This window comes from Delphinapterus leucas, chromosome 19, assembly GCF_059928025.1.
Source record: "Delphinapterus leucas isolate spDelLeu-1000000601 "Yukka" chromosome 19, BTC_Dleu_Yukka2, whole genome shotgun sequence".
NCBI lineage: Eukaryota > Metazoa > Chordata > Mammalia > Artiodactyla > Monodontidae > Delphinapterus > Delphinapterus leucas.
Window position 1 is genome coordinate 63,206,343 of NC_143147.1, and position 19,321 is coordinate 63,225,663.

The window sequence follows — 19,321 nt, forward strand, 5'->3', positions numbered from 1 at the left end:
AAATACCTTTGGGTCATCAGCCTCAGGTTTTTCAGTCTCTGAATCGTCATCTTCCTACAAGACAAAGAATTTAGAGGATTAAGCTTAAAGGACTGGGCCTGAGGTTCTCACATGCATAACAGGGTTTGGAGCAAACCTACCCAGCCTGGGTTGTCCCACCAAGAACCCCTCCCCTACCATATGACCCAGGCTCTAGAGAAAGAGAAGGGGAAAAAGAGATGTTGCGGGGGGGCGGCGGGGGGGGACGACAACGGCAGCTCAAAGTTGTTATGCCAGCAGTGCCATAGCCTATATTAATGAAAATGCCTGAGTTTAAAAACCACAAACACAAAAATGGAGAAAGGTGGCAACATGCTTGAGAAAAGAATAAGATCAGGCGCCACAGGATAAAACAGAAATGGCGTTTCCAGTGAAGTATCGGTGATTTCAAACCCGGTATGAGTCTTTTTTTCCTTCTTTGCCTTTCATGTACACAAATACATCAGACTCAGAGCTCCAATAACATTGTTCGCCCCCGGAGTGCCATGACCCCCACACGCTATACCCCAGCGCTTCAACCAGCAACACCTGCACCAACATGAACAGTAGGAAGGTAGGGTAGGCATCAAACGACCAGGGCGAGTGAGCTGGGAAAGGCAGGAATGAAGCGCAACGCCCAGCCTGTCCTGGGTCCCAGCTGAGTGGGCCCTGCCTCCATGCAAGCGCTCACAGAACTGCCGGTGACCCGTTCCATCCAGCCTTGTTCCCTATCCAAAGGGCCTGCCTGACACAAAGCACCATGCGGGCAAGGCATTTTCCAAAGTGTGCCCTGACCTCACCCAAGCTAGCCCACCATTCCACTAAATGCTAATGAAGGTCAAAGATCAGCTACCCTGTTAGGTAGCTATAATCCATATCCGTTCCACTACCCAGCACACCCCAATACGCGGGAGCCATGATTTAACATCCAACAGAAAACTGTTTCATTTGAAACTGCTTTTTTCAATCACTTTAACCCCCAAATTAAAAAGCCTGCCAGATGTTAATATAAACACCACCTGAGAGACTTGAACTACACTGATGGCTTTGAGATTTAATTGTCCTGCAAGGCATCAGTGAGCCACAGGTTTTAAACGCAATCTCCAAAATCTCCTCCAAATGAAACCCATCAGGCCAAATAATCAGAGATGTAGCTCAGCCAAGTACAATCACATTTTAGAATGTCTATATTGGGATTGGATGCAAGGATTTTACTAAAATTTGAAATAAAGCTTAAATCTGGTAAAAATTCTATGCAAAGCAAATATAGAATAACACTTCAAAAACACACATCGTGCAAATTTGCTGAAGAAAAGAGTTATGGATGTTAAGCCACTATGTATGCACTTAAGAAAAGCAGAAAAACGAAATAACTTACAAAGCTTTTCTAAACAATTTTAGTCAATTCTGAATTATCAGCAATCAAGGGGGTGGGGAGACCTAAGGGGATAAAAAGGTCTTCCAAAACAACAGAAAATACAAAACGCGTTTTTGTTTAATTTGTAAAGCATTTTATCCCCGCCCTCCCCCCACCCCCCGCTTTTTTTGGCCGCACCTCGCGGCTTGTGGGATCTTAGTTCCCCAACCAGGGATTGAACCTGGGCCCTCGCAGTGAAAGCACAGAGTCCTAACCACTGGACCGCCAGGCAATTCCCTGTGAAGCATTTTAATGTTAACATTTAAGTATCAACGAGTAACAAAATTTTCAAACAAATAATACAGAACACTGAGCGTTTTAATTAGAGCTGTTGCTAAATAACCAGATTTTATATCGAGATTCAACTTTGTATGTCTTTGTGTTAAGCACCAGCCTGAATCCTTATTTTTCTCCAAACTTTAAAATTCTGGCCCATGATGCTCAGGTGACAGTGTACCTAAAGCCTTTCTGATTAATTAAGATGCAAGTTCTCTTTCCTTTGATAGTCAGCACATACTAAACATCAGGCAAGATTTGTGATCAAGAACACTTTGATAAAAACTGCCAAGTAAAAAGTCAAGAAAGGAGTTAATAAGGATCAAAGCACAAATAACTGTCCTTCCTCGTCTTTCTAATAAACTGAAAAATTTGAATGAACCCCAACCAAGATTACAAATAACACAGAATTGAGTGCAGATATAAATGATACACCAATTAGGATGAATGCACGGTTACAAATGGAATAAATTATCTAAACAGGGAAAACCAACATAAAACACCCATTGATATCTGTGTTAAATAAAATTGTCCACTATCTTTTCCCCCAAGTTTCAATTCAAAGGTTAATACAAAATGGTGCAGGTGAAAACGAACTTGATTTTCAAATAGAACTACTGATATCCAACCCAGTTTCCTCAACTGATACTAAAGAAAATAAAAGTGGGGGAGGGGATGAAATTAGGCACGAAATGGAACACTGTCGGTACAGGTCAGAAAGTTTCTGATAAATGGTCCTCTGAGCAGCTCTGGATTTGGGAACAGACTTACTTACCGACTGTTTGCTATTCTCATCCTCCTCTTCTTCATAGCCATCTTCATCACCCCCGAGGCGAGAAAAATCATCCTCTCCATAGGCTTCAGATACCAATCCGCCTTTCTCCTCTTAAACAGAAGAGAAAAATAAAATGAATGAATGGGGAAAAGAATGCAAAAAAAAACCACCTGAGTGATCTGAGTTGCCAGGACTATCTCTGAAGAGAAAAGGAAACTTAAATCTCATGTAAGTGACCTTAGGGCCAGATTCTGCTTTGCGGAAGATCACAGAATTTAGTGCATGAATTCATTAAAAGAACAGGGAAGAAAACCGAGTAATATTAAATTCCGTTTCTAATGCTTCCAATCCGCCTATTATGCCAACTGAAGCCTTCCCTTCTCTGAACTATTATACCATGTTGTTTAAACATCTCTTTTGAACAAACGTATGGACACCAAGGGGGGAAAGTGGCGGGGGTGGGGTGGGGGTGGGTGGAGGGGGTGGGATGACTTGGGAGATTGGGATTGACATATATACACTAATATGTATAAAACAGATAACTAATAAGAACCTGCTGTATAAAAAATAAAATAAAATTCCAGAAAAAACCCCATCTATTTTTATCTGCATATGTCTACCTTGTATCATAGGCACCGATGAACTTGTCTTCTCATCAAGACAAGGACTCTGTCATTCTCGTTTTTGTGTGTCCTCCCCTAGGAACAGGACCTTAAATGGGGGCACCTGGAGAGGTTCCCAATCATACCCACTTGAGAAACAAAATCTTTTCCTACGTTTAAAACAAAAACAACAACAAAGCCCCAAAACAAAACAAATTACTGGGAAACCACCAGAGAACTTCCTGACAGGCAGAGACCACACAAAACTGAGAGGATCTAACCCAGTCCAAGGCCCCCCGAACCCCATCACTTTCCAAATGAGGAAACCAAGGCCCAGACACGTTGGGTAACTTGCTGCCTCTCTACGTCCCCATATAGACCTGTTCCCATTTCTTAACACTGTGATTCTTAACCAGGGTGGAGCAACAAAATCACCGATGGGCTTTAACAACTCACAAAGTAATGGAATCACCAAGAAGCCTTGGAAAGCTCACAAATGCCCAGGTCCTTCTCCAGATCTACTGAATTAGACTCCCTCGCAGTGGAGACAGGATGGATGTATTTTTAAAAGCTCCAAGATATGGCTAAAGCATATTGTTAATTAAAAGTTTCGCTCTCCCCCACCAAACAACAAGGCCGGAGAAAATAGGTGGTGGTTCAGTAGCCTTGGACCCTCTCCACCCTTCGTCCATCCTTCTGCCCAGCACAATATCCAGCAGGGAGAAGACTTTCAGTAAGTTTCGGAAGAATAATCCAATCAAAAGAAGGAGACGGTCCATTCTTGCTACAGAGCATCTAACGCTCCGTCTATCCTAGGACCCTGAACGCCCTTTGGGGCTCCAGAGCCCGATACTTGGGGCACAATGACCATCTCTTTCCCTCCCGCCTGCTAGGGGAGCAGCATTCCGAGCAGACATCCGATTCTCCCCTTCCAGCTCCCTACTCGGGCCTCACCAGCTGCGCCGCCCGCCGTTTCAACTCCTGCCTCGCCGTCAGACTCGGGCTCTGAATCTTCCGCGTAAACTGCCAGAGACGACAGAACACTCTTCTTCCCCGCCATCTTGTTCCCACAGCCCCGGCGTGGCTCACTCCTATGACTCCGAAGAGCCGACTTCCGGGCGGAAAGGCAACTACTTCCGGATCCCAGGAGACCCCGCGCCCGTTTCAGACCTAGAACCAATCAAAACGGCCGTTTCTGCGTCTGGCTCCGCCCCTCGCGCCAACGCTTGCGCAACGTCATCACTGCGCGACGGACACAAGCTTGTGAGGGTTTACCTGACGTTGCGTTCCCAGCAGTTTGGCTTTTGAGAGTTACCTGTGGCTTATGGGGGTCTTCGAGTAGTTCCCGAGCCAGCGGGCAGCAACTGCCCGACAAGAGCCCCTCGCTCCTTGGGGCCCACGGCCGGCTCTGATATCTTGGGGTGAAGAGAGGGAGGCTTCGGCTGGGGAAGGGAGGAAAGAACAGATCTAGGGTTCAGAGGAGGAAAAGGGAAGAGCTCTCCTCTGGGCGCGGGGGTCGTGGGGGGGAGAAGGGGTCGGGGTCCTGGGGGGAAGAATAGTCGTCATGGCTGTGCTTATAGAGCAGGGGGTGGATCTTAGAAGAAAATTCCATCTTCTCCAAACTGTTCTGAAGACATTTGTGTTTTTTCTCGTGATCTGATTTCTAGCTCTGCACTAGACCGTGGCCTGGGATAGCTGGGTGTTTTTATTTTCACCGAGCATAAAATTGGAGATAATTACCCAGGAATGTATTGCTTGAGGCTGTTCACCTGGAGCTATATTATTTGAAAATAATATAGTTTGAGTGTAATAAAGCAAACTTATAGAAAAAATAAGTAGGCTTTGAAAAGCAGAACAGAGGGTTCTCCTTGCAACCATATATGATCATCACCTTTGCCTTAACCTTTGGCCACTGTCGTCAAGATGAGTACCAACTCTTCCTCTCCTTTTGACCCTGAGCGTCGAGTCCGGAGCACGTTGAAGAAGGTCTTTGGGTTTGACTCTTTTAAGACGCCTTTGCAGGAGAGGGCAACCATGGCTGTAGTGAAAGGTAATGTTGCCAAACTACCTGCATTTATGTTTGTGCTGGCTATACCATAGCGCTGCCACTACAGAAGGAAGAACACCTTCCTTCTGACCCTTCCTTCCTCCCCACCCTTGGGCCATATTTGGTTTTGGAGCTCTTGTAGATCTGTCACCCAAAACTTGCAGTTTTATTGGCAGAACCACCCAGCTGTTCTGATTCTGATATTTCGTAGACAAAGCTAAGGTTGTCTTTGAAAACAGCTCATAAATTTCCATTCTCCTTTTTGTGTAGGCAGTGAGGTGGAGGTGGGGTGGGGGCATGGCAGGAATAGCCGAAGCCAGTCACCTTCTAGGTAATTCCTGTGTTGAAGATTGAGTGGTCTGGGTCCCAAATAGGGAAGGAAGGAGTAATAATATTATAAAACTGAGATATGTTGACAAATGGTGGTTGTCAAGAGGGGAGCAGCAGTGTCATGTTAATTACATTATAACACTTATAAACAAAAGCCCTCTAAGTGATGTTGTTTCCATGTCTATACAGATATGCCCACTCATCCAGGAGTATTCAGCTTTCATGGATGTTCAGTTCAATCATCCATAGCCCAGCAGACTCAGACTTCTTACCCTTGTAGTTGTTATTGCCACTACTGGAAATGGTTTGTGTGCATTGCCAGATCTCCCTGGACCGCTTACCTTTTCGTAGAAAGGATGGGAAGAGAATTGAGGTTATATTGAGACCCTTGTACGTGCCAGACACTCTGCGAGGAGTTTTTCCTACATTCTTGTTTAATTTTCAACAGCCTTGATGAAGGGGAGAGATTAAAAGGCAGGAAGCGTTGAGATGTTGCCTTCTTGTATTTTTGCAGGCGACAAGGATGTCTTTGTGTGCATGCCCACAGGGGCAGGAAAATCCCTCTGCTATCAGCTCCCTGCTCTGTTGGCTAAAGGCATCACCATCGTGATCTCTCCTCTCATTGCTTTGATTCAGGTGAGGCTCAGGGGAATGAAGGTGGCAGCCCAGAAAGTTTAGAGGAAGGTGTTTTTTTTTGGGGGGGGGTGGTTAATAGCTAGAAATTTTACTTCTCCTTTCTTTGGTCTTTTTTAAAAAATTAATTTATTAATTAATTTTATTTTGCGCTGTGTTGCATCTTTGTTGCTGCACGTGGGCTTTCTCTAGTTGCAGCAAGTGAGGGCTACTCTTTGTTGTGGTGCTTGGACTCTAGGCGCGCGGGCTCAGTAGTTGTGGCTTGCGGCCTCTAGCGCATGGGCTCACTAGTTGTGGTGCACGGGCTTAGTTGCTCCGCAGCATGTGGGATCTTCCCCGACCAGGGATCGAACCTGTGTCCCCTGCATTGGCAGGCGGATTTTTAACCGCTGCACCACCAGGGAAATCCACCCTTCTTTGGTCTTTTGCCTCTTATTTTTCTTTGATTTGCCTATATCCCTCTCTGTATTGGGTTTCTGAATCACCCAAATGTGGGGTTCTCCACTAGTGCATATCACTCTGGTGGGTTATGAATGAGTCTTCTGTGTTTTGATGGCCTGAGGTCTCTCACCCTCCTTTGTAACTTTTTGCCTGGAGGAATATGGAACTGTATGTGTATGCACATACACACTCTCGTATGTACACATGTGCACCCTTTTTTTTTTTTTTTTAAATCTTCATAAACTTTTTTTTCCCCCCTTTTTGTGGTACGCGGGCCTCTCACTGTTGTGGCCTCTCCCGTTGCGGAGCACAGGCTCCGGACGCACAGGCTCAGCGTCCACGGCTCACAGGCCCAGCCGCTCCGCGGCATGTGGGATCTTCCCCGACTGGGGCACGAACCCATCGTCCCCTGCATCGGCAGGCGGACTCTCAACCACTGCGCCACCAGGGAAGCCCACATGTGCACTCTTGATGTTATAGAAGATGCAGGTGGATAGAGAGATATAAATCAATATAGGGGAATCCCTGGTATATTCTGCTTTATTCTGGCGAGAGCACAGCCATGAGACAGAAAAAAAGATGAGAAACTTATTGGGATGATGTTAACATCTGTTCTGTGCTTCTGACTATATTTAAGGCCTGCAGATGGACTGATAGAATCAGAAATGAGGAAGTGTGGCCGTTGGTTAAGAGCCATCCACCATGAAGAAAAGGAGAGAGAGAGAGAGAGAGGATAGAGAACAACAGTAACAATGCTTAGTGAGTGTGTACTAGTCTCAGGCTCTGTGCTAAGTGTTTAGGGGCATTAACGTACCTTCCAAGTATAAAATTTCATTTAATTCTTTAAACAATCCTATTAGGTAGTTTTACTCTTTTTATAGCAAAGTGAAAGAATGAGAGTGAGAAAATTGAAAGGTTAAGGTTAAGAACCAGCTGAAGAGCATGTGGTAATTGAGCCGGGATTAAATCCACATCTACCTGGCTCCACACATCAACCACTTCACCTTCTGTACTTCTTTTTATGCAAAGAGAAGACACGTTAGAGGGTAGGAGAAGGATGTTTCATGGCTGTGAAATACCCCAGGGAGTCACAGTGACGTTTACCACTGAGGCCTGAGGGCCACTTATAGTCCCCTCTCCCGCTTCTGCCCTCAGGACCAAGTGGACCACTTGCTGGCCCTGAAGGTCCAAGTGAGTACCCTGAACTCAAAGCTCTCGGCACAGCAGAAGAAGGAGCTGCTCTGTGACCTGGAGCAGGAAAAGCCCTGGACCAAGCTTCTGTACATCACGCCAGAGATGGCGGCTTCTGCCTCCTTCCAGCCCGCCCTAAACTCCTTGGCGTCTCGCCACCTGCTCTCCTACCTCGTGGTGGATGAAGCTCATTGTGTTTCCCAGTGGGGGCACGACTTCCGTCCTGACTACTTGCGTCTGGGAGCCCTGCGCCCCCGCCTGGCCCACGCCCCCTGTGTGGCTCTCACTGCCACAGCCACCCCGCAGGTCCGAGAGGATGTGTTTGCCGCCCTGCAGCTGAAGCAGCCAGTTGCCACCTTCAAGACTCCCTGCTTCCGGGCCAACCTTTTCTATGATGTGCAGTTCAAGGAACTGCTTCCTGATCCCTACGGGAACCTGAGGGACTTCTGCCTTAAGGCTCTCGGACAGAAGGCTGATAAAGGGGTGAGGGCATTGAGGTTGGGGGGCTGAGGTACATCAGGGGCGGCGGGCTGCTGTGTGCGGCCTAGAGAAGGATTCTCATTTCAAAGCTCTTTGCTTTTCTAGCTTCCTCAGCCAGGACTAGCCATAGCTTCTTAAAACTCGTGCACAGAGTTGTCCCTTTGGTTTCCTGGCCTTGTCCCCCTTACTGGGGTTCCCGTGTCCTGGAGTCCTCCTGTGGGGGGGCCTTTGCAGACCTATCCAAGGCTCGTGGGGAGGAGGCAAGGGTTAGAAAAGTTGGGGTTTGAGCTGCTTTGGTCCTGCCTTGTTAGAAAGTAGCAGGGCTGTGCTAGGTGGTCTGCCTCAGAGGAGACCGTGAGCCTGACGAGAGAGAGTTAGAGCTGCTTTTAAAGCAGGGGCTTCCCCGGCGGACAGTGGTTGGGACCTGGCTCTTTCACTGCTGGGGCGTGAGTTCAGTCCCTGGTCAGAGAACTAAGGTCGTACAAGCCGCGTGATGCGGCCAATAAATAAATAAATAAATAAAAAGAGCAGGCTGCAGTGAGATGGGTTGTTTTGTTCTTCCCAATGCTTATTTTCTTCCCGTGTCTCCCCTTTCAGTTGTTGTCTGGCTGCGGCATTGTCTACTGCAGGACCAGGGAGGCCTGTGAACAGCTGGCTATAGAGCTCAGTTACAGGGGCGTGAATGCCAAGGCGTACCACGCAGGTAAGGGGCACCTGGGCCACGTGGCCCTCCTTACTCTCAGAAGCCTCTTAGCTGGTCTTTTGTTCCTTAAGAATCCTGGATAATCAGGTGGTCCGTCATCTTTTTCCAGATACCCAGGCAGAGCTAAAGTGATTCACTTAAATTCACAGAAAGGAGTCTAGACCCAAATGAGATCTAAAAGGGGAATTGTGACTCCTGAATTCTTATTGTCACCCTGTGGCCACCCAGCAGCAGGTGATGAGTGTTTTAGCCCAGGTACTGGTATCATGGAAAGAGCACAGGCTCTGGAGGCCAATGGACTTGGGTTTGAATCCTGGCTGTCACATTTATGGAGTGCTCTGTGCCACACACAGGCCTGGGTCTCTATGTTTACTGGCTCAGGCTTGGTGGGTTAAGTGCCTGGCCTGAGGTCATACAGCTGGTAAGTGATGGATTCAGTGTGTGTACTGTGCCCAGCACAGCGTCAGACCCAAGGTAGACCTCAGGGGAAACCCAAGGGAAATGCAAGTTCCCTTCTTCACCTTCCCCTCTTTTCTAGGACTGAAGGCTCCTGAAAGAACGCTGGTGCAGAACGAGTGGATGGAGGAGAAGGTCCCTGTAATTGTTGCAACTATTAGTTTTGGAATGGGAGTGGACAAAGCCAATGTCAGGTGAGCCCTTGTTCTTGTCTGACTTTGCCAGTTGGGGCCTGGCTCCGGGGGGGTGGGGTGGGCCTCCTGGTGCTCTGTCTGGGGAGCCAGGTCTGTGTGTCCTTCTAGGGCCAGAGGGGAAGGAGGCCCCAGGATAGAGTCCCTGGTACATAGTCCAAACGCTGACAGGTTCTGTGCACAGTTCCTCTGCTCCCTGGTGATGGCACAGCACGGTTCTTCCATCCCCCAGAAGAGGGGGCAGCATGCAGACCATCAGGCTCACCCTTTAACACAGCCCCACTCACTCCCACCTTAGCATCTGGAGCCTGTGAGGGGGTGGAATGAACTATCTTAAAACTGCTCCCTGTGCAAAACTGAAGGCAAAGATCTCGTTACCGTCACTCCTTGTTACTGTTTACTGGACAGTCCAGAAGAGATGGGTACATCCCAGCCTCCTAGCCCCACACTGGCCACTGTTGGGAAGTCTTTTACCTCCAGGCATGCTTGACCTTCCGGAGACATTTTGGGCTGCAGCCTGAAGCCCTTTGCTCTGATTAACACCAACAGTAATGCCTTGTGTGATTTACAGAGCACTTTTGCATACGTGGTCTTGTTAAGCCTCATAGTGACCCTGAGTTGGTCAGGGTAGGAATTAGACTGTGAACTATACTTGAGATAACTTGGACTTTGGAATCAGGGTTTGACTCCTGGGTCAGCTGTGTCTTATAACGGATCAACTTTGGAGTCAGACACTCCTAGGCTCAAATCCTAGCTCTGCTGTCCCCTTGTACAAATTTACCTCTCTGAATCCCACATTCATTGTCTATAAAATGAGACTACCTCACATGATGGTGACTGTAATGATTTTTTTTTTTTTTTGCGGTACGCGGGCCTGTCACTGTTGTGGCCTCTCCAGTTGCGGAGCACAGGCTCTGGACGCGCAGGCTCAGCGGCCATGGCTCACGGGCCTAGCGGCATGTGGGATCTTCCCAGACCGGGGCACAAACCCGTGTCCCCTGCATCGGCAGGCGGACTCTCAACCACTGCGCCACCAGGGAAGCCCCACTGTAATGATTTAACAAGACAAATATATACACTGGCTCATAGTAGGTACTTCATAAGTATTATCCTTTTTCCACTTCAAAGATGTTATAAAGGACTTACCCAGCTCATAAGTGTCCTAACCTTGTTTCATTAAGTCCGCTAGTTTTTCCATGAGCTGCTCCATGGCGAGAAGGCCTGCTGAAGGACTGCAGGGTCCTAGCCATGCTTACTCTGGGGCCTATCTCTGCCTCTCTGCCTGCCAGCCTCCTACTCCTGGTCCCTGTGGAGACCCCTGCTCCGCTGACTGGGAGTCACTTCTCCCCTCAGCTTTTCTGCCACATCTCATGCTGCTTGACCCTTGGATCTTACAGGTTTGTCGCCCACTGGAATATTGCCAAGTCTATGGCTGGGTACTACCAGGAGTCTGGCCGGGCGGGCAGAGACGGAAAGCCTTCCTGGTGCCGTCTGTATTACTCTAGGAATGACCGGGACCAAGTCAGCTTCCTGATCAGGAAGGAAGTAGCAAAACTCCAGGTAAGTCCTGGGCAGTAGGAGCCCTTCTTGTCCGAACCCACCGCTCTGCAATTTCCGAACCCAGATGGAGCTTCTGTAATCTGGAGGGGTGCTCCTGAGGCTAGAAGGTATATAGCAAGGTGGGGAATGGGGTGTTGGTGGATAGCTTATAACTAGGTTAGACTTTTTTCTTTATACTTAATTGATCTTCGTACAGTCTGTTGTGTGTGTGTTATTTTACATAGTCAAGATCAATCCTGCCTTGATTTAAATTAGCATTGTTGCATAAGCATTTTCCCATATTGTTGTAAGTTCTTTGATTTTAGCCCTTTTTAAAAACTGGTTGCATATTCTTTGTAGAGAACCTAGACACAGACTCAGGAATATAACAGAACTTGGTGTATGATAGGTGGCATTAGAAATCAACAGGAAAACGACGAACTGTTGAATAATTTATTCTAGAAAAAGATAAAATAGAACGCTACCTCCCATGCCATATACATATGAATTACAGGTGGATTAAAGACCTCAAAAAACTGTAAAACTGGGGAGAAAATATTTCATGGCCTTGAGGAAGGGAAGAGTATGTCAAGATTTTTTTTTTTTAATTAATTTATTTATTTTGGCTGCACCGGTCTTAGTTGCAGCATGTGGAATCTTCATTGCGGCATGTGAGCTCTTAGTTGTGGCATATGTGCAGGATCTAGTTCCCTGACCAGGGATTGAACCTGGGCCCCCTGCATTGGAAGCACAGAGTCTTACCCACTGGACCACCAGGGAAGTCCCTATGTCAAGATTTTTAAAAGCAGAAATCATCAAAGAAGACTTGATCTGTTTGAGACTAAATTCGAGCTAAAAATTTCTTTATAGTGACAGACACCATAAACAAAGTGAAAAAATGAGCCATTTGGGGATTTCATCATGATAGACATCATTGGCTGGCTGTATAGAACTCCTGCAGGTAAAACAGTAAAAGGCAAACAGCTACATAGCAAAAAGGATGGATTTCACAGAAGGGGAAGCCAGAATATCTAATAAACATACAAAGAGAAAAAAAAAACATACAAAGAGATGCTCAGCCTCACTTAGGAATCAGAGAAATGCAAATCAGATGACAAGCTGTCATTTTATACCCATCAGACTGGCCAAAGTGTAAAACATCTTCATAGTCACTGTTGGCAAGGATGTGGGGAGAGGGCAGCTCATGACATGGTCAGGATTATAAGCTAGAACGGCTTCTTTGAAGAGAGACGAGGTGACACGTGTACGTGGAGGGGCCTGGTGCACTGCGACTCAGCAGTTCCACATCTAGGTAGACAGGGTGTCAGTGCACATGATGGACTGTACGAGGGTATACAGGGATGTTGGCTGCAGCAACATAGTGGGGAAATAAAACCCTTCCTCTGTGGGGTGTGGGGTAAGTAAACAGTGGGCTAGTCACACAGTCGAATGGTCCAGAGCAGTTAAAAATGAAGCAGTAACTCTACATGAATCAACATGGATTAACCCCCCCCAAAACATAATGTGTGACGTTGCAAAAGGATGCACATCAACTTTTCCTTATAAGAAAGATTGAACACGAGGGCTTATTCCTGATCCCCACCAAAAGGACGATAAAAGGATGAAAAGTATATAAACTCACAGGGACAAGGAGAGAAGACACCAGCAGATAGAAATTTTAACAAATGTCTGCCTAGAAAACCCCAAAGACTCTACTAGAAATCTACTAGGATTCATAAGAAAACTTGGCAAGATGGCTGAACATAAGAGAAACATTACTGTAAATACCTAGGAATAGAAATGAAAACATGTTTAATTTGCAAGAATAAAACTTATAAAATACCTAGAAGTAAATGTTACAGGTTCTTATCAAGAGAATTTTTTTAAAACCTCCCCAGTTGATGTTAATATGCAGCCAGGGATGAGAGCCACTGATTTAGATGAGAAAACTAAAACCTCATTGAAAGAAAACAAACTCTGTACAGATACAAAAGTGATTGGGAAGACTTAAAACTGTCTTTTCTCCTCAAAGTTAATATAAGTATTTCATGAAGTCCCAATTGAAATCCCAAAAGACTTCTATTGGGAAGTAGAATCTTAGAATTTATGTGCAAGAATAAGTGCTCAAGAACAGCCAGGAAAAGTATGAAAAAGGAGAATGATGAAAGGGGTGTGCTTAACCCAGCATCAGAATATGCTGTGCTGCTACCCCGAACAAATCCATGTAATACAGTAACAGTCATTGGAACAGATGAGAGAATTAATAAGAGAGAATTAATAAGTCCTAGAAATAAGTCCTAGAGAAAACAAATAACATACAAGGGAACACCCATAAGGTTAACAGCTGATTTCTCAGCAGAAACTCTACAAGCCAGAAGGGAGTGGCACGATATATTTAAAGTAATGAAAGGGAAGAACCTACAACCAAGATTACTCTACCCAGCAAGGATCTCATTCAGGTTCGATGGAGAAATCAAAAGCTTTACAGACAAGCAAAAGCTAAGAGAATTCAGCACTACCAAACCAGCTCTACAACAAATGCTAAAGGAACTTCTCTAAGTGGGAAACACAAGAGAAGAAAAGGACCTACAAAAACAAACCCAAAACAATTAAGAAAATGGTAATAGGAACATACATATCGATAATTACCTTAAATGTCAACGGGTTAAATGCTTCAACAAAAGACACAGGCTTGCTGAATGGATACAAAAACAAGACCCATATATATGCTGTCTACAAGAGACCCACTTCAGACCTAGGGACACATACAGATTGAAAGTGAGGGGATGGAAAAAGATATTCCATGCAAATGGAAATCAAAAGAAAGCTGGAGTACCAATACTCATATTAGATAAAATAGACTTTAAAGAATGTTACAAGAGACAATGAAGGACACTGCATAATGATCAAGGTATATGTACCCAACATAGGAGCACCTCAATTCATAAGGCAAATGCTAACAGCTGTAAAAGAGGAAATTGACAGTAACACAATAATAGTGGGGGACTTTAACACCTCACTTACACCAGTGGACAGATCATCCAGACAGAAAATTAATGAGGAAACACAACCTTTAAGTGACACAATAGACCAGATAGATTTAATTGATATTTATAGGACATTCCATCTGAAAACAGCAGATTACACTTTCTTCTCAAGTGCACACGGAACATTCTCCAAGATAGATCACATCTTGGGTCACAAATCAAGCCTCGGTAAATTTAAGAAAATTGAAATCGTATCAAGCACCTTTTCTGACCACAACACTATGAGATTAGAAATCAGTTACAGGGGAAAAAACGTAAAAAACACAAACACATGGAGGCTAAATAATATGTCACTAAATAACCAAGAGATCACTGAAGAAGTCAAAGAGGAAATCAGAAAATACCTAGAAACAAATGACAAGGAAAACACGATGATCAAAAACCTATGGGGGCTTCCCTGGTGGCGCAGTGGTTGAGAGTCCGCCTGCCGATGCAGGGGACACGGGTTCGTGCCCTGGTCCGGGAGGATCCCGCATGCCGCAGAGCGGCTGGGCCCGTGAGCCGTGGCCGCTGAGCCTGTGCGTCTGGAGCTTGTGTTCCACAACGGGAGAGGCCACAACAGTGAGACGCCCGCGTACCGCAAAAAAAAAAAAAACCTATGGGATGCAGCAAAAGCAGTTCTAAGAGGGAAGTTTATAGCAATACAGTCCTACCTCAAGAAACAAGAAAAATCTCAAATAAACAATCTAACCTTACACCTAAAGTAACTAGAGAAAGAGGAACAAACAAAACCCAAAGTTAGTAGGAGAAAAGAAATCAAAAGATCAGAGCAGAAATAAATGAAATAGAAACAAAGAAAACAGTAGCAAAGATCAATAAAACTAAAAGCTGGGGCTTCCCTGGTGGCGCAATGGTTAGGAATCTGCCTGCCAATGCAGGGGACACGGGTTCGAGCCCTGGTCCAGGAAGATCCCACGTGCCGCGGAGCAACTAAGCCCATGCGCCACAACTACTGAGCCCATGTGCTGCAACTACTGAAGCCTGCATGCCAAGAGCCATGCTCCACAACGAGAGGAGCCACCACAATGAGAAGCCCGTGCATCGCAGCGAAGGGTAGCCCGCGCTCGCCGCAATTAGAGAAAGCCCGCTTGCAGCAACGAAAGACCCAACACAGCCAATAAATAAATAAATTAAAAAATAAAAATAAAAGCTGGTTTTTTGAGAAGATAAACAAAATTGATAAACCTTTAGCCACACTCTTCAAGAAAAAGAGGGAGAGGACTCAAATTGATAAAATTAGAATAAGAAAGGAGAATTTACAATGGACACTGCAGAAATACAAAGCATCATAAGAGGCTACTACAACTCTATGCCAATAAAATGGACAACCTGGAAGAAATGGACAAATTCTTGGAAAGGTATAACCTTCCAAGACTGAACCAGGGAGAAATAGAAAATATGAACAGACCAAGCACAAGTAATAAAATTGAAACTGTGATTAAAAATCTTCCAACAACAGCAACAAAAATCTTCCCACAAACAAAAGTCCAGGACTGGATGGCTTCACAGGTGATTTCTTTCAAACATTTAGAGAAGAGCTAACACCCATCCTTCTCAAACTCTTCCCAAAAATTGCAGAGGAACACTCCCAAACTCATTCTACGAGGCCACCATCACCCTGATACCAAAACCAGACAAAGATGTCACAAAAAAAGAAAATTACAGACCAGCATCACTGATGAACATAGATGCAAAAATTCTCAACAAAATACTAGCAAACAGAATCCAGCAACACATTAAAAGAATCGTACACCATGATCAAGTGGGATTTATCTCAGGGATGCAAGGATTCTTCAATATATGCAAAGCAATCAATGTGATACACCTTATTAACAAACTGAAGAATAACCGTATGATCATCTCAATAGATGCAGAAAAAGCTTTTGACAAAATTCAACACCGCTTTATTATAAAAATGGTACAGATGAACTGGTTTGCAAGGCAGAAATAGAGACACAGATGTAGAGAACAAACGTATGGACACCAAGGGGGGAAAGTAGCAGGGGGGATGGTGGTGGGATGAATTGGGAGATTGGGATTGACATGTATACACTAATATGTATAAAATAGATAAGAACCTGCTGTATAAAAAATAAATTCAAAGAACAAACAAACCAAAAGAGAAAAGAAAGGTCCTAGAATACATCGTTTAATATTGATGAAGCTGATAATTCAGTTTAATGGGAAAAGAATGAATTGTCTAATAGCTGGTGCTGACACAGCAGGAATAAAATAAAAGTGCCCCATTTGACACCTTATATAAAAGACAGATTAAGGACCTCATGTAAAAACGAAACAAAATTTAGTCCAGTGTGCCACCTAGGGCTGGAGAGATGGTGAAGATATTTTTGTAATGAAAATTAAAAATCCAGAAAGCTGTCTTTTAAAAAACCAAATATTTGAATATATAAAAAATCTTAAGTTTCTATAAATCCTGAACCTATGGAAAAAATATACGTGGTGAAAGATACCGTAAACAAATAGACTGTAGATCTGGAAAAATATTTAATATAAAACGCAAACAAAAGGTTAAAGTTGAGAATAAATAGAGAGTTTTCACCAACTGACAAGAAAAACAAAGGATATGAAAGGAAAGTTCCCAGAAAAGCTCATCCAAATGGCTCGTCTAAAGATGTTCAAATTAGGTAGTAATCAGGTAAATGCAAATTAAAGTAAAATGATTTGACACGTGTGTAAAAGAGCTCAAACTCCTGTTGCTAGTGGGCACGTGAAGGAAAGAGTGCCTACACTTCGCCAAGAGAAAAATGCAGGGTTACAGTCTTTTGTGGGGAAGCAATCTAGCAATATCTATTTAAATTTTAAAATGCAGATACCCTTTGACCTCGATATCCTATTTCTGGAACCAAATCACCTGAAATAAGAGTGGCAGTGGGGACTTGCCTGGGGGTGCAGTGGTTAAGAATCAGCCTGCCAATGCAGGGGACGTGGGTTCAGTCCCTGGTCCGGGTAGATCCCACATGCCACAGAGTAACTAAGCCCATGTGCCACAGCTACTGAGCCCACGCACCCTAGAGCCTGTGCTCCGCAACAAGAGAAGCCACCGCAATGAGAAGCCCACGCACTGCAATGAAGAGTAGCCCCCGCTCGCTGCAACTCGAGAAAGCCTGCATACAGCAAAGAAGACCAAAAAATGCAGCCAAAAATAAATAAGTAAATAAAAGTGGCAGTGCGTAAGTTTATGTGCTCAAGGGCTTGAATGGTAGAATTGATCATGAGGACAGAAAATCGGAAACAAACTAAATATCTAGTAATAGGGAGTGAAGAAGAAATGATAGTAAATACTCCCCATAGGGTAATAGGCATAGCTGGGGGCCCAGGAAATCTCGTATCTTCCTTTTTATAAAAATCATATTTATTACTGTTTCACTTTATAGGTTTGCTATATTGAAATGTAAGTTCCATGACAGCAGGAACCTTTCCTGTGTAGCTGTAATAAATGCCTAGCTCAGTGCTGGGAATGTAGTTTAGTGCTTAATAAGTGTTTATTGAATAAATGAGTAAATTTGAATGACGGGAGAGAAGGTGGATGCAAGTAGTGATTGGGAATGAAGGGGTCTTGCGAGGACCAAGGATGATAGTTTGCCATGACCTAAGGGAGTGTGATTAACTTGTCTGAAGTTCAAATTAGACAAGGAAAAGATTTCGGTAAGGTGATTACGTATAAGGTATTTATTTAAAACTTACTAACACAGTGAATTACAAGAACTCACACTGGGCTCATCATTGAGACATTTGAGATCATTTGAGATAAAGAGATGATCCAGGGGCTTCCCTGGTGGCACAGTGGTTAAGAATCCACCTGCCAATGCAGGGGACACGGGTTCAAGCCCTGGTCCGGGAAGATCCCACATGCCGCAGAGTGACTAAGCCCGTGTGCCACAACTACTGAGCCCGCGTGCCACAGCTACTGAAGCCCATGTGCCTGGAGCCTGTGCTCTGCAACAAGAGAAGCCACCGCAATGAAAAGCCCGTGCACTGCAATGAAGGGTAGCCCCCACTCACTGCAACTTGAGAAAGCCTGTGCACGGCAATGAAGACCCAATGCAGTGAAAAAAAAATTTTTTAATAAAAAATAAATAAAAAAGAGGTGATCCAGAAAGCTTCCAGAGAGGTGTTACATGGAGGACGGGGAGTCCAAAGAGCACCAGTTTTCACCATTGTAATATTCGAAACGAGAAACAGTGCTTCCAAATGCTAAATAAACCATCCCATCTAGAATTTCCTACCCAGCCAATCAGTTAGTGTGAAAGTAGGATAAAGACATTTTCAGACAGACGATTTTAAGAAACTTTCTCCTTTGGAGAAGCTACTAAAGGATGTTCTCCACTGCAGAGGCTGTCAACTAGGAAAGGAAGATGGAGACCTGACCCAGGAGCGAGGCAAAGGGAGTGTCCTAGGACGAGAGTGAAGGGTAGTCTCGGCTGTGCACCAGGCCTGGAGAGCAGAGGCCCAGGTCGAACATGGGGATGGAAGGCACCAGGAAGGACGTTTCCAAAGATAAAAGTGGACCTTGCCATCATTGGCCCCCGCTTCCCGAAGTGAATTTTTCATTACATCAGAACATTTGGGGGGGGTATTCGTGATGCACTGAAATCTAAGGAAATGAAAAAACAGGTCAGCTGTTAATTTCAGGAGAAACAACGTTGTTGAAGGATATGTGATCATGGGAAATAGTAAAAATATAATCACGCGGTTAGCTCTGAAGAATCACCTTAAGGGAAATTGTGATGTAATAAGAAATCGTGATATAAATATATTGGGAGAATGGAAGTAGAGGAAGTATGTGGATTTGTGTGTTCGGGAGATGGGAACCATTCAACTTCCAGAAGCAGAAAGAATAGAGAATGTCTTGGGTATTAGTGTCTGCTATATTTTCTTGGCTCTTCTGTATTTTAAATTTTTTCACAATTTTTTTTAAAGATTTTTTTTTTTTGATGTGGACCATTTTTAAAGTCTTTATTGAATTTGTTACAATATTGCTTCTGTTTTACGTTTTGCTATTTTGGTTGCGAGGCATGTGGGATCTTAGCTCCCCGACCAGGGATCGAACCCGCAACCCCTGCATTGGAAGGCGAAGTCTTAACCACTGGACCGCCAGGGAAGTCCCTTCACAGTTTTTTAAAAGGAAAATTTAACAAATAGCCATGTACCAAG

General features: G+C 44.7%; 2 protein-coding genes across 9 annotated transcripts in view; one reads left to right on the forward strand and one right to left on the reverse strand.

The window, feature by feature from the left end:
* The window catches only part of SAP30BP (SAP30 binding protein), a 34,646-nt gene extending 30,442 nt beyond the window's left edge, over positions 1-4,204 (reverse strand). Inside the window, exons 1-4 of one of the 4 annotated variants that reach the window (XM_089900111.1) lie at positions 4,043-4,130; positions 3,107-3,184; positions 2,487-2,596; positions 7-54 (exon numbers count right to left, since the gene is read on the reverse strand). In XM_089900111.1, coding sequence (XP_089756237.1) covers positions 7-54; positions 2,487-2,596; positions 3,107-3,116 — 168 coding nt within the window. In that variant the 5' untranslated portion in view covers positions 3,117-3,184; positions 4,043-4,130. The other 3 variants (XM_022589601.2, XM_022589600.3, XM_022589602.3) reach the window with 3 other exon arrangements.
* The window catches only part of RECQL5 (RecQ like helicase 5), a 38,997-nt gene continuing 23,216 nt past the window's right edge, over positions 3,541-19,321 (forward strand). For 3 of the 5 annotated variants that reach the window (XM_022589594.3, XM_022589597.3, XM_022589598.3), the window contains exons 1-7: positions 3,541-4,499; positions 5,002-5,138; positions 5,980-6,101; positions 7,695-8,213; positions 8,808-8,913; positions 9,452-9,563; positions 10,958-11,120. In XM_022589594.3, the coding sequence (XP_022445302.2) occupies positions 5,012-5,138; positions 5,980-6,101; positions 7,695-8,213; positions 8,808-8,913; positions 9,452-9,563; positions 10,958-11,120 (1,149 nt within the window). In that variant the 5' untranslated portion in view covers positions 3,541-4,499; positions 5,002-5,011. Of the gene's footprint in view, positions 4,500-5,001; positions 5,139-5,979; positions 6,102-7,694; positions 8,214-8,807; positions 8,914-9,451; positions 9,564-10,957; positions 11,121-19,321 lie in introns of those variants that run through there. The other 2 variants (XM_022589596.3, XM_089900079.1) reach the window with 2 other exon arrangements.